General features: G+C 40.5%; 1 protein-coding gene across 4 annotated transcripts in view; it reads right to left on the bottom strand.

Annotated features, from left to right (window-relative positions):
• The window catches only part of LOC140733653 (uncharacterized), a 167,316-nt gene that overhangs the window by 4,915 nt on the left and 148,246 nt on the right, over positions 1 to 14,155 (bottom strand). Inside the window, exon 8 of one of the 4 annotated variants that reach the window (XM_073057270.1) lies at positions 10,534 to 10,594. The exons of the other annotated variants lie outside the window; for them this stretch is intronic. Within the exon in view, the coding sequence (XP_072913371.1) occupies positions 10,584 to 10,594 (11 nt within the window). The 3' untranslated portion in view covers positions 10,534 to 10,583. Of the gene's footprint in view, positions 1 to 10,533; positions 10,595 to 14,155 lie in introns of those variants that run through there. 4 annotated transcript variants of the gene reach the window in all.

Here is a 14,155-nt window from a genome sequence, read left to right on the forward strand (position 1 = left end):
AACTCCATGAAGGGTTGGCTGGTAAATGATCCGTACTTCAAAATCCTTTCCCCTTATGAAAGATAAAACAAGTTATTTTTGATACTAGGTAGTCCAGATGTCACTTTCTGCATATTTACAAATACCGTATTATTCAAACACAAAAATAAAATCTCTACTTTTTGGTTACTTGGGAAACAGAACACAAGTGACTATAGAGATCAATTGCACAATTACGCCACAGTAATTTCATCAAATTCTAAACCGGAGATGAAAACAGGATTGCTACTTCCCAGAATGTGACTAGAAAACCAAATAGCTTTCACTTTAATTAAAGTGGATCAGACATTAAAAGCAAGATTACCAAATAGGCAGTCGGTTTCTTAATGTACTGTAATGGCTTACGACAAATAAGAGCACAATTCTTCAATATAATGCAGTGCTGAAATTCACACTACAACACAAAATGTAGTTTCTACAGGAGTTCAGCCATGGCGCAAGTGTAGAGGGAGAGACACAGAGATGGAATGAACAGTTAATTGGGTTTTAACAGGAACTGTACAGAACCAAGGAAAATAATAAACAGCACACACAAAATGCTGGAGGAACTCAGCAGGCCGGGCAGCATCTATGGAAAAGAGTACAGTCGACGTCTAGGGACAAGATTCTGGTTTCAGCTTGAAACGTCATCTGTACTCTTTTCCATGGATGTTGCCTAGCCTGCTGAGTTCCTCCAGCATTTTGTGCGTGTTGCTTCTGATCTTGAGTTAAGACAAAGAATTACATATCACAGTTAAGGTTATCCAAAAGTATTTAAGCTTTTCACAGTCAATACCTCATGGAAGGAAAGGAAGACTATTGGCATAATTTGAAAGCAGACATAGATTCGCACAGCACATCACATTCATGCCACTTTTTTGTCCATCTGCATTAATCTCATTGGCTTGTAATACAATTATCAGCAGGAGATAAAGAGAATTCATGTACTCAAATTGACTGGACGTGACTAATGGTATTGCAAATGGATTTGTGTTTGGGCTGGGGAGCCACATATCTAACTTTGTAAAGAAAAATTAGCTGAGTTAGAAGCGTAGAATTACAAAAAAATTTAATAAATGAGAGGTTAGTTGACTAAAAGCATATTTCTTTAAAGTGGAAGGGACAGTAAAATTGAAACTTTGCTGCCTTTTATTTGTTGTTTTTTGTCTTCTATGCTCTTGCTCTTTCATTGATCCTATTTACGGTTACTATTCTATAGATTTGCTGAGTATGCCCACAGGAAAAAGAATCTCAGGGTTGTATGTGTATTTGTGTACTCTGATAATAAATTTTACTTTGAATTTTATTGTATAAATGTTGAGAGTGGCCGAAGGGTGGAGAGAGGATGAGAGATCACCTGACTGCTTGGGGAGGAGACAGCTGGGGTCCAATGGGAGATTAGGAGGCAGTGTCAAGGGACGGGAGTGGTAGATTGAATGAATTGACTGGAATGGCTTGGATGCTTGTTGGACCATTTTAGAAACAGCATCGGCAAACCCACAGAATGTAGATATGCAATTTATTTTTTCTGCAGATCTCCCAGATTATTGCTACAGTTTTGCCATGTTATTCCAGAAGTACCTAACAAACTGTGTGCCCAAGATAAAATTATTCAAGTTCCCCAGTAATGGGAAATAGTTTTTAGAAAATAAATCCATATTACCAGCAATATCGCCTCCTGCTGTGATAATCAAGAAAGCACATCCATGCATGTACTTTTTTATGTGTCTGAGAAGGATTAGCTTGTTCATGAGGATCTTGTCGAATTTTCACAGATGCACAATAGAAAGTAGCCTGACAGGTTGCCCCTGCTCTGCTGTTGACCGCCTAAAGCTGGAGAGAGTGGGAAACACTGCCCAGTCTATCACAGGCTTGGCCCATTGTTCCTTTTAGTTGATCTTTGCAGTGCGTTACTTCAGGAAGATGAGTAGAATCACAAACAAAATGCTGGAGGAACTCAGCAGGTCAGGCAACATCTATGGAAATGAACAAACAGCTGACGTGTTGGGCCAAGACCCTTCTTCAGGACTGGAAATAAAGGGGAAGAGGACACAATAAAAAGGTGAGGTAGGGGAAGGAGTTCAAGCTAGAAGGTGATAGATGACATCCAGTGAGTGGGGGGGGGGGGGGGATGGTTTAAGCTGGGAGGAGATAAGGGCTAGAGAAGAAGAAATCTGATAGGAGAGGAGAGTGGATCATAGGAAAAGGGAAGAAGGAGGGTCATCAGGGAGAGGCAATAGGCAGGTGACAGAAGAGGTAGGAGGCCAGAGTGGGGAATAGAAGGAGGAAGAAGGGGGAGGGGAAGAATTACCAGTAGTTGGAGAAATCGATGTTCAGGTAGAAGCTACCTAGATGGAGTATGAAGTGTTGCTCCTCCAGCCTGACTCGCCTCATCCTAGCAGAAGAGGTGGTCATGGACCGACATGTTGGAACGGGAAAGGAGATGGGAATTGAACTGTTTACACAAAGTACACTGCAGATGCTGTGGTCAAATCAACACATACAAACAAGCTGGATCGAAATGTTTGGTGTCTGGGAAATTCCACTTTGTGTGGATGAAGCTGAGGTGCTCGACAAAATGATCCCCAATCTACATAGGGTCTCACCAATGTAGAGGCGGCGAGTAGTATCATCAAGGATGCCTGCCACCATGGGCATTCTCTTTTCTCTCTTCTTGAAAGCCCAGGTACTGTGACTTAATTCACCACTGTTATCAGACTTCTCCACTGCCATGTTCTCAAATCCTTAGTTCTAACTCTTCATAATTGTCACTTAAGCATTTCTTTTTGCACCATTCCAGAGCACTGTGCTTGTCGCTGTATTTATTGTTGTTTTCAGTATTACCATGCATACTGTTTACTCTGTGACACTACACAAGCAAGGATTATTATTGCACTCTGGTGAATATGACAGTAAACGGATTTGGATCTGAACCTGAATGAAATCATCCTATTCAAGACTCTCATAGTTGTATTGAAACAGTGACTACTGACAGGAAATATCTGGTCACTATCACGTTTCATTCTGGGAAAACATGATGCTGAATGTAATTAAACATCCCAATATATGCCTCCTGGTTAACGTGCAGAATTTAAGGTACAATATACAGTATGTTGGATCACACAGGGGTAAACCATATGTAAATATATTCTGCATATAGCTTGCCCCAATAAATGCATCCAAAGTTTTTGTGTCAACTATTCACTGAGGTTGCAGATTCCATATTCTTACCACTGCTTAGATAACACAAAATTCTTCTTTTTGGGTTTCTCCTCGGTACCAGCCACCTCTAGTTTCCTATGACTGGAAAAACTTCATATCTGTTGCAACAAAACCTTTCATAATTTCGTCGACCTATGCATTAGTTTCTCAAGAGAAGATCATTATTGTCAACCATTCATTATTTCCTGATATGTTCAGTCACGTTTTTGATTTAATCTACACAAATTTTCTCCATTTCCTCTGTGTTCTCATTATAACAGGGTGATCAGTATTCCAAAGATGGCCAAAATACAAAATAAAGGAAGATGGTCAAATATGCCAGAAAAGCAGGTGTAAAGGCTTTGTGCCTTAATCCATGAAGCATTCATAAGATACATCTACCAATGGTATCAAACAAACAAGAACAAATTCAGAGAATGTGTCTGGGAAATCTGCCTAGAGATGAACGGGTATGAAGTGCCACAATTACAGAGACGTAGCTGCAGGGAACATCATATTCAGGGATTTCTGCCTTTTGAGAAGGAGAGGTTGGAAGGTAGAGATAGAAGAATACTATTGTCAAAAGGATCCAGAATCAACTTTATTCACCATATATTGTAGAATTATATGTACTAGGAATTTGCATGTACAGTGCTGATAAGAAGCATTCACCCCCTCTTGGAAGTTTTCATGTTTTATTGTTTGACAACATTGAATCACAGGGGATTTAATTTAGCTTTTTGACACTGATCAACAGAGAAAGACACTGTTGTGTCAAAGTGAGAATGGATCTCTACAAACTGACCTAAATTAATTATAAATATAAAACACAAAATAATTGATTGCATAAATATTCACCCCCTTTAATATAACACAATAAATCTTCAGTGGTGCAGACAATTGGTTTTAGAAGTCTCAGACCTCATTAAATGGAAATCTGTGTGCAGTCAAGCTGTATCAATTGATTGTAGTAAAAATACACCTGTATCTGGAAGGTCCAACTGCAGGTGAGTCAGTATCCTGGCAAAAACTATACCTTGAAGACAAAAAACACTCCAAGCAACTCCACAAAAAGGTTATTGAAAAGCACAAGTCAGGAAGGAGATAGATACAAGAAAATTTCTAAGTCACTGAATATCTCTTGGAGTGCAATTAACTCAATCACCAAGAAATAGAAAGAATATGGCACAGCAATAAATCTGCCTAGAGCAGGCCGTCCTCAAAAACTGAGTGACCGTGCTACAAGGGGATTAGTGAGAGAGGCCACCAAGAGACCTATGACAACTCTGGAGGAGTTACAAGCTTCAGTGACTGAGATGGGAGAGACTGTGCATACAACAACTGTTGCCCGGGTGCTTCACCAGTCACGGCTTTCTGGGAGAACGGCAAAGAGAAAGCCACTGTTGGAAAAAAAACATCACATGAAATCTCAGCTAGAGTTTGCCAGAAGGCATATGGGAGACTCTGAAGTCAGCTGGAAGAAGGTTCTATGGTCTGATGAAACCAAAATTGAGCTTTTGGGCCATCAGACTAAACACTATGTTTCGCAAAACACCACACAGCACCAAAAGCACACCATCGCTACCATGAAACATGGTGGTGGCTGTATCATGCTGTTGGGATGCTTCACTGCAGCAGGCCCAGGAAAGCTTGTGAAGGTAGAGGGTAAAATGAATGCAGCAAGATAGAGAAATCCTGGAGGAAAACCTGATGCAGTCTGCAAGAGAACTGTGACTTGGGAGAAGAAGACAATGACCTCAAGCTAAAGCCAAAGCTGTAAAGGAATGGCTTAAAAACAATAAAGTTATCATCCTGGAGTGGCCAAGTCAGAGTCCACCTCAATCTAATTGAGACTTTATATCTAGACTTGAAAAGGGCTGTTCACTCACAATCCCCATACAATCTGACAGAATTTGAGCAGTTTTGAGAAGAATAGGGAAAAATTGCAGTGTCCAGATGTGAAAAGCTGATAGAGACCTATCCACACAGACTTAAGGCTATAATTGTTGCCAAACGTACATCTACTAAATACTGACCTGAAGGGGGTGAATACTTATGCAATCAATTATTTTGTGTTTTATATTTGTAATTAATTTAGTCACTTTGTAGAGATCTGTTTTCACTTTGATATGAAAGAGCCTTTTTCTATTGATCAGTGTCAAAAAGCCGAATTAAATCCACTGTGATTCAATGTTGTTAAGCAATAAATCATGAAAACATTCAAGGGGAGGGGTGAGTGAATACTTCTTATAGGCACTATACATGTATATGGTGAATAAAGTTGAAGAAGACATTGTTAGGAAGAGTGTAGAGACTCCCGAAGACTAGCTGCAGAGTAGGAAAGAGCAATGCAATAACTGTGAGAAGCATGAATGTCTACCAGCTGGGAAAGGGCAATTAAATAAATGAATTCATGCTATGGAGCCATCATAGATATGAAATTCTACAGATGCTGGATATCTTGAGTAACGCACACACACACAATGCTGGAGGAACTCAGCAAGTCAGGTAGCATCTATGAAGGGTGAATAAAGAGTCGAGGTTTCAGACCGGAAAGGTGGGGAGAGTAGAAGCCTGAATAAGAAGCTTGGGGGAGAGACAGAGTACAAGCTGGCAGGTGATGGTTAAACCAGACGATGGAGGAGATTGAAATAAGAAGGTAGGAGGTTTTATGTGGAAGAGGTAAAGGTTTGAAGAAGGAGGAATCTAATAGGACAGGACAGTGGACCATGGAAGAAAGGGAAAGAGGAGGAGAACCAGAGAGAGATGATGGCCAGAAGAAGGGAAGAGAGGAGTGAGAGGATAACCAAATGGGGGATAGAAAAGGAGGGGGTAGTAATTACTAGAAGCTGGAGAAATTGATGTTCATGCCATAAGGTTGTATGCTGCTCTGTTGAGTTTGGCCTCATTGTGGCAGCAGAGGAAGTTATGGGGAGACATGTTGGAATGGAAATGGGAAGCCAAATGGAAATGGGTACTTCAAAAGTCAAAGTTCAATGTAAACTTATCAAAGGACAAATATGTCACCAAATACCACTCTGAGACTCATTTTCTTGTGGGCATCCACAGTAAATACACATAGAGGGACAAACAACCAATGTGTAAATGACAACAAATGTTACAAATGCAAACAAAAAAACCAAGAAGTAAAAATAAATATGTGACTAATAAATATTGAGAACATACGTTGTCAAGTCCTTGAAAGTAACTCCATAGTGTGTGATCTCAGTTTAGTGTAGGGGTGAGTGAAGTTATCCCCTCTGCTTCAAGAATTGAATTGAGTTGACTTTATTACTTACATCCTTCATATACATGAGGAGTTAACGTCTTTATGTTATGTCTCCGTCTAAATGTGCAATGTGCAATTTATTACAAATAGTACGCACAACAGGACAGTCAATATAACATAGAAGTATAGTTGTGTCAGCATGAGTTAAGCAGTCTGATGGCCTGGCGGAAGAAGCTGTCCCAGAGCCTGTTGGTCCTGGCTTTTATGCTGTGGTACCGTTTCCCAGATGGTAGCAGCCGGAACAGTTTGTGGTTGGGGTGACTCGGGTCCCCAATGATCCCTTGGGCCCTTTTTACACACCTGTCTTTGTAAATGTCCTGAATAGCGGGAAGTTCACATCTACAGATGCGCTGAGTTGTCCACACCACTCTCTGCAGAGTCCTGCGACTGAGGAAAGTAAAGGCCTGTATGATGGGGGTCCCTGATGATGGATGCTACTTTCCTGCAAGAGAGCTCCTTGTAGATGTTTTCAATGGAAAGGAGGATTATACCGTGATGGACTGGGCCGTATCTACTACTTGTTGTCGGCTCTTCCTTTCCAGGCCATTAGGGTTTCTATACCAAGAAGTGATGCAACCAGTCAATATACTCTCCACTGTGCATCTATAGAAGTCTGTCAAAGTTTCAGATGACATGCCGAATCTTTGCAAACTTACAAGAATACAGAGGCTCTGATATGTCTTTATTTGTAATGGCATTTACACGTGGGACCAAGGACGAATTCTCAGAAATGATAACACCGAGGAATTTAAAGTTGCTGACTCTGTCCACCTCTGATCCCCTGATAAGGACTGGCTCATGAATCTCTGGTTGGTTTCCTCCTCCTGTAGTCAATAATCAGCTCTGGCTGATTTGTCACCATCTTTGATTCAGCCAATGACAGTGGTGTCATCAGCAAACTTAAATATGGCATTTAAGTTGTGCTTAGCCTCACAGTCAAAAGTGTAAAATGAGTAGAGCAGGGGACTAAGTAAACAGCGTTGTAGCGCATGTGTTGATAGCGATTGTGAAGGAGATGTTGTTGTCAATCCAAACTGACTGGGGTCTGCAAGTGAGGAATTAAAGATCCAGTTCCACAAGGAGGTATTGAGACCTAGGTTTGAGAGCTAATTGATTAGCTTTGAGGGGATGACAGTGTTGAAAGTTGAGCTGCAATCAATGATGGGCATCCTGATGTATGCACCTTCACTGTCTGATGTTCTAGGATTGAGTGAACAGGCAATGAAATGGTATCTCCAGTTGACCTGTTGTGACGGTAGGCAAAATGGAGTGGACTCAAGCCACTCCTTAGGCAGCAGTTGATATGTTTCATCAACAAGATCTCATCACAGTGGATATAGGTATTACTGGATGACAGTAACCATGTTCCTCTTGGGTATGAATGAAGCCTGTTTGAAGCCACTGGGTACCACATACTGCTGAAGTGAGAGCTTAAAGGTATCAGAGAATACTCCAACCAGTTCAGAGCACAGGTCTTCAGTATTCGGCCAGATACCCCATCTGCGCCAGATGCTTGCCATGGGTTCAACCTCCTAAATATGCTCTCATGCCAACCTCAGAGACTGAAATAACAGGGCTGTTGGGGGCTGTGGGATTTCATGAAGGTGCCTCCATACTTTAGCAGTCAAAGTGAGCATAAAAGGCACTGAGCTCATCTGGGAACTAAATCTTGTTGTCATGTATGTTGCTTAGTTTACTTTGTAGAAGGTGATAGCATTCAAGTCCTGCCACAGTCTTTTGTGATCCAATTTAGTCCAGATTTGCCACTTCCTATGTGAATTGGCTTTCCAGTAGTCATTCCTGGACCTCTTGTATTTGTGGTGACTTGGGACCCCAATGATTCTACGGGCCCTTTTTACACACCTGTCCTTGTAAATGTCCTGAATCATGGAAGCTCACAACTACAGATGCGCTGGGCTGTTTGCACCACTCTCTGCAGAATCCTGCGATTAAGGAAGGTACAGTTCCCATACCAGGCAGTGATGCAGCCAGTCGGAATACTCTCAATTGAGCCTCTGTAGAAAGTTCTTAGCATTTGGGGGCCCATACCAAACTTCCTCAACTGTCTGAAGAATAATATGAGCTGCCTTAATGACTATCCCCTAGTAGCACTCACATCTACAGTGATGAAATGCTTTGAGAGGTTGGTCATGACTAGACTGAACTCCTGCCTCAGCAAGGACCTGGACCCATTGCAATTTGTCTTTCGCCACAATAGATTAACAGAAGACGCTATCCCAATGGCTCTTCACATGGCCTTAGACCACCTGGACAACACAAAGATCTATGTCAGGATGCTGTTCAATTGGATCCGCTGCAACTGGATCCTCGACTTCCTAACCAGAAGACCGCAACCTGTGTGGATTGGTGATAATATCTCCTCCTCACAGATGATCAACACTGGTGCATCTTAGGGGTGTGTGCTCAGCCCACTGCTCTACTCTCTCTATACCCATGACTGTGTGGCTAGGCATAGCAAAAATACCATCTATAAATATGTTGATGATATAACCATTGCTGGTAGAATCTCAGATGGAGATGAGAGGGTGTACAGGAGTGAGATACAATAAGATGAAAGAGCTGATTGTGGACTTCAGGAAGGGTAAGATGAAGGAACATATACAGTGGCATGCAAAAGTTTGGGCACCCCTGGTCAAAGTTTCTGTTACTGTGAATAGTTAAGTGAGCAGAAGATGAACTGATCTCCAAAAGTCATCAAGTTAAAGATGAAACATTCTTTTCAACATTTTAAGCAAGATTAGTGTATTATTTTTGTTTTGTACAATTTTAGTGTGAAAAAAAAAGAAAAGGAGCACCATGCAAAAGTTTGGGCACCCCAAGACATTTGAGCTCTCAGATAACTTTTACCAAGGTCTCAGACCTTAATTAGCTTGTTAGGGCTATGGCTTGTTCACAGTCATTGTTAGGAAAGGCCAGGTGATGCAAATTTCGAAGCTTTATAAATACCCTGACTCCTCAAACCTTCTCCCAACAATCAGCAGCCATGGGCTCCTCTAAGCAGTTGCCTAGCACTCTGAAAATTAAAATAAATGATGCCCACAAAGCAGGAAAAGGCTATAAGAAGATAGCAAAGCGTTTTTAGGTAGCTATTTCCTCAGTTCGTAATGTAATTAAGAAATGGCAGTTAACAGGAACAGTGAAGGTCAAGTTGAGGTCCAGAAGACCATGAAAACATTCCGAGAGAACTGCTTGTAGGATTGCTAGAAAGGTAAATCAAAACCCCCATTTGACTGCAAAAGACCTTCAGGAAGATTTAGCAGACTCTGGAGTGGTGGTGCACTGTTCTACTGTCTAGCAACACCTGCACAAATATGACCTTCATGGAAGAGTCATCAGAAGAAAATCTTTCCTGCGTACTCACCACAAAATTCAGTGTCAGAAGTTTGCAAAGGAACATCTAAACAAGCCTGATGCATTTTGGAAACAAGTCCTGTGGACTGATGAAGTTAAAATAGAACTTTTTGGCCGCAATGAGCCAAGATATGTTTGGGGAAAAAAAAGGGTGCAGAATTTCATGAAAAGAACACCTCTCCAACTGTTAAGCACGGGGGTGAATCGATCATGCTTTGGGCTTGTGTTGCAGGAAGTGGCATGGGGAACATTTCACTGGTAGAAGGAAGAATGCATTCAATTAAATACCAGCAAATTCTGGAAGCAAACATCACACTGTCTGTAAAAAAGCTGAAGATGAAAAGAGGATGGCTTCTACAACAGGATAATGATCCTAAACACACCTCAAAATCCACAATGGACTACCTCAAGAGGCGCAAGCTGAAGGTTTTGCCATGACCCTCACAGTCCCCCAACCTAAACATGATCGAAAATCTATGGATAGACCTCAAAAGAGCAGTGCATGCAAGATGGCCCAAGAATCTCACAGAACTAGAAGCCTTTTGCCAGGAAGAATGGGTGAAAATCCCCCAAACAAGAACTGAAAGAACCTTACCTGCTACAGAAAGCGTTTACAAGCTGTGATACTTGCCAAAAGGGGTGTTACTAAGTACTGACTGTGCAGGGTGCCCAAACTTTTGCTTCGGGCCCTTTTCCTTTTTTGTTATTTTGAAACTGTGAAAGATGGAAACAAAAAAGTAATCTTGCTTAAAATATTAAAGAAGTGTGTCATCTTTAACTTTATGCCTTTTGGAAATTAGGTCATCTTTTACTCGCTTAGCTATTCACAGTAACAGAAATTTTGACCAAGGGTGCCCAAACTTTTGCATGCCACTGTACCAATCCTCATAGAGGGATCAGAAGTAGAGAAAGTGAGCAGTTTCAAGTTCCTGGGTGTCAAGATCTCCAAGGACCTAACCTGGTCCTAACATATTGATGCAGCTATAAAGAGCACAAGACAGTGACTACATTAGGAGTTTGAAGATATTTGGTATGTAAACAAAAACACTTATATAGATGTACTGTGGAGAGCATTCTGACAGGCTGCATCAATGGGGGGGTGGTGCTACTGCCCGGGAGCGAAAGAAGCTGCAGAGGGTCGTAAATTTAGTCAGCTCCATCTTGGGTACTAGCCTACAAAGTACCCAGGACATCTTTAAGAAGTGGTGTCTCAGAAAGGCAGTGTACATTATTAAGGACCTCCAGCACCCAGGGCATGCCCTTTTCTCACTGTTACCATCAGGCAGGAGATACAGAAGCCTGAAGGTACATACTCAGCGATTCAGGAACAGCTTCTTCCCCTCTGCCATCCGATTCCTAAATGGTCATCGAAACCGTGAACACTACCTCACTTTTTTAATAAATATTATTTCTGGTTTGCATAATTTTTAATTTATTAAACATAGTTATACTGTAATTGATTTTCCTATTTATTTATTTGTTTGTTTATTACTGTTTTTGCTTCCTCCTCTTCTATATTATGTATTGCATTGAACTGCTGCTGCTAAGTTAACAAGTTTCACAATATATGCCAGTGATAATAAACCTGATTTTGATTTTGATTCTGAGTTCATGGAGCACAAGTGTATAATTCTCCCAATGGTAAAGGTGCCATGTAGAGTACTTTCTAGCCTGGAGTACATCACGGAAGTTGAGTCAAGGAAATTAGCAGCAAGTGCAATATTTTTTATTCACTGGAATTAAAACCTGCAGATCCACTGACTACTGAATGAAAATTCCAAATCATGAGCATAAATTTGTAATTTATTTACTTATTCATTTACTTAGAGATAGAGCGCAGAACAGACCAGTCTAGCCCAATGAACTTGCACTGCCCAGCAACCCACCTATTTAACCCCTAGCCTAATCGCAGGACAATTTCGAAGGACCAATCAATCTACTAATCCGTACTTCGTTGGACTGTGGGAGGAAACCCACACGTTAATGGGGAGGACGTAGAAAGTCTTTACTGATGGAGCCGGAATTAAACTCTGAACTCTAACACTCTGAGCTGTAATAGCATCTGGCTAACTGTAATGCTACCATGGCATTCCAGGTTACACCCTACAAGACCAAGAAAATCCCAGATTTAATTTATGGATGCTGCAAGTGATATCATCTTGTTATAGGCTGACAGCAGAAAATCACACAGGTGTTTTCTTCTTATAAAAATTCAGCTATCTTTGGTATAATGTACGTTTTCCATTTAAATACATGGATATGATATATGCTGGTGGAATTCAGAGGAAACAGTGAGAGATGAGGAAGTATTAATTTAGAGGCTGAGAATTTCAAATTCATTAGGTACTGCTGAATCTAACAGCAAGATGCAGTTAATATTTTGGAATGTTTTTCCTGGTTATTGTTTACTGGATTGAAAGGACAACTTTCAATCGTAGGCGGTGGGGGAAGGATAATGAGATCCAAAGAGACAGTGGATCAGAAGAGGACAGTGATAAGGATAAGGATTAGGAGTAGGGAAAGGGAAATGAAAGGATTAGAAGATTCAATGGAGATATCAATGGATGTGCCTAGAGATTGGGGAAGGAAGAAGCACTTGGAGAGCGAAAGCAAGGAGGAGGAGATTCGTAAAATGGAGGACAGTGGGAAAGGGCCAGAGGGAAAAGTGCAAGCTGGAAATTACATATTGGGAAGGGAGCAGACATGGATGCCAATGGATTACAATGCTGTGGGATGCTTTATTGCTGGAGTGACTAGCAAGGAGCATGCAGGTTATGGTTTCTCTTAGGCTAGAACAAAAATACTCAATAAGCATTTACCTTTCATCTGAGCATCTGTGCCTTCCGTCAGGTTCTGGGTTTCCTGGGACATTGGAAACTTGGCCAGCCAACACTAAACTAGAATATAGTTAAGGTCTTGGGCATGCAGCCTTTCTAAAACTTTTAAATATTGATGAATGAGCTGGATTCAGCTTTGAAATAATTGAAATTTTTACTTTTTACTCAATCAGTTCTGGGTGTTAACATTGTTCTACTGCATACAAAAACAACGGTGGAATCTGAATAAAAACAGAAATGGATGTGATGGGTGTGATACATGGTTATAGTCTGTTGAAACTCCGTGTCTCCGCTCACACAATAACATCTCCTGGTCTGTTTTTGAAAGCAGAAGAGAAAACTGCTAAAATGATTTCTAACCAATTTGCTCACTCAATAATGAAAAGTCTATAAAAAGGAGTGAAAAGTGTCAGTGTGTGTCTGACTGGCATTAATGAATTCTATCGTATCAAACTATTTAGGATGGAAATCTTATTTTTCAATGTGCCTGCTTTACAATATCAAATGATGTCGACATTTTAATTTATTTCACTATAATTCTTTGGAATAACTATAATGATATGATGTCTTTGTATCTATTTCAAAATCTTTTCCTGTCATCAATCCCCCAATCTCAAAACCACAAACTAGATTATCACCAGGGCAATACTAATTTTTTTTTCCACTTGGATATTTTCTTTTCTCTTAGAAAGCTGAAAGAGGTCTATTTTGTGTCAGATATTATTGTTAGAGCAGGGTAACAGTCAAAAGAAAAATGCTTAAATTTTTACAAAAAAGGATTAAAAATAGACATGAATTCGCTGACAAAATTAAAGTCAAATCACGGAGAAACTGTATCCTGATTATTCTTGGCAGCAGAGGAACATGTATTTCTTTAAATCACCAAAAAAGCTTTGTCACAAAGAAGAAATGGAAACATGCAAATATGTCACATGCCTGTTTCCGGAATCAGAAAACTGGTAGATGAGAATAAGAGAACATAAAGCACAATAGAATTATCAGTCCATTTTATAAGTAATCTACATTAAAATCCTCTATCAATAACCTTCATTCTATCTCTCTGTCCCAGAATTAGCTTAAAGGTACTGTACATATTCCTTACTTCCTAATTCAGTGCTATAACTCCACTATCTCATATGCAGAATTAACTTCTGAATCATCCTATTGCTCATTGTTAACAGAACTACAATTACCTTCACAAACAAGAGAAAATCTGCAGATGCTGGAAATCCAAGCAACACGCACAAAATGTTGGAGGTACTCAGAAGGCCAGGCAACATCTATGGAAAAGAGTAAACAGTCCACTGCACTCTTTTCCATAGATGCTGCCTGGCCTGCTGAGTTCCTCCAGCATTTTGTGTGTATTGCGACAATTAGCTTCCTTTGGTTTTAGCTGGAATATTTCTGCATTTGTGTTGTCAATCTTCTGAACTCCCTG

This window comes from Hemitrygon akajei, chromosome 9 (assembly GCF_048418815.1).
Source record: "Hemitrygon akajei chromosome 9, sHemAka1.3, whole genome shotgun sequence".
Lineage (NCBI taxonomy): Eukaryota > Metazoa > Chordata > Chondrichthyes > Myliobatiformes > Dasyatidae > Hemitrygon > Hemitrygon akajei.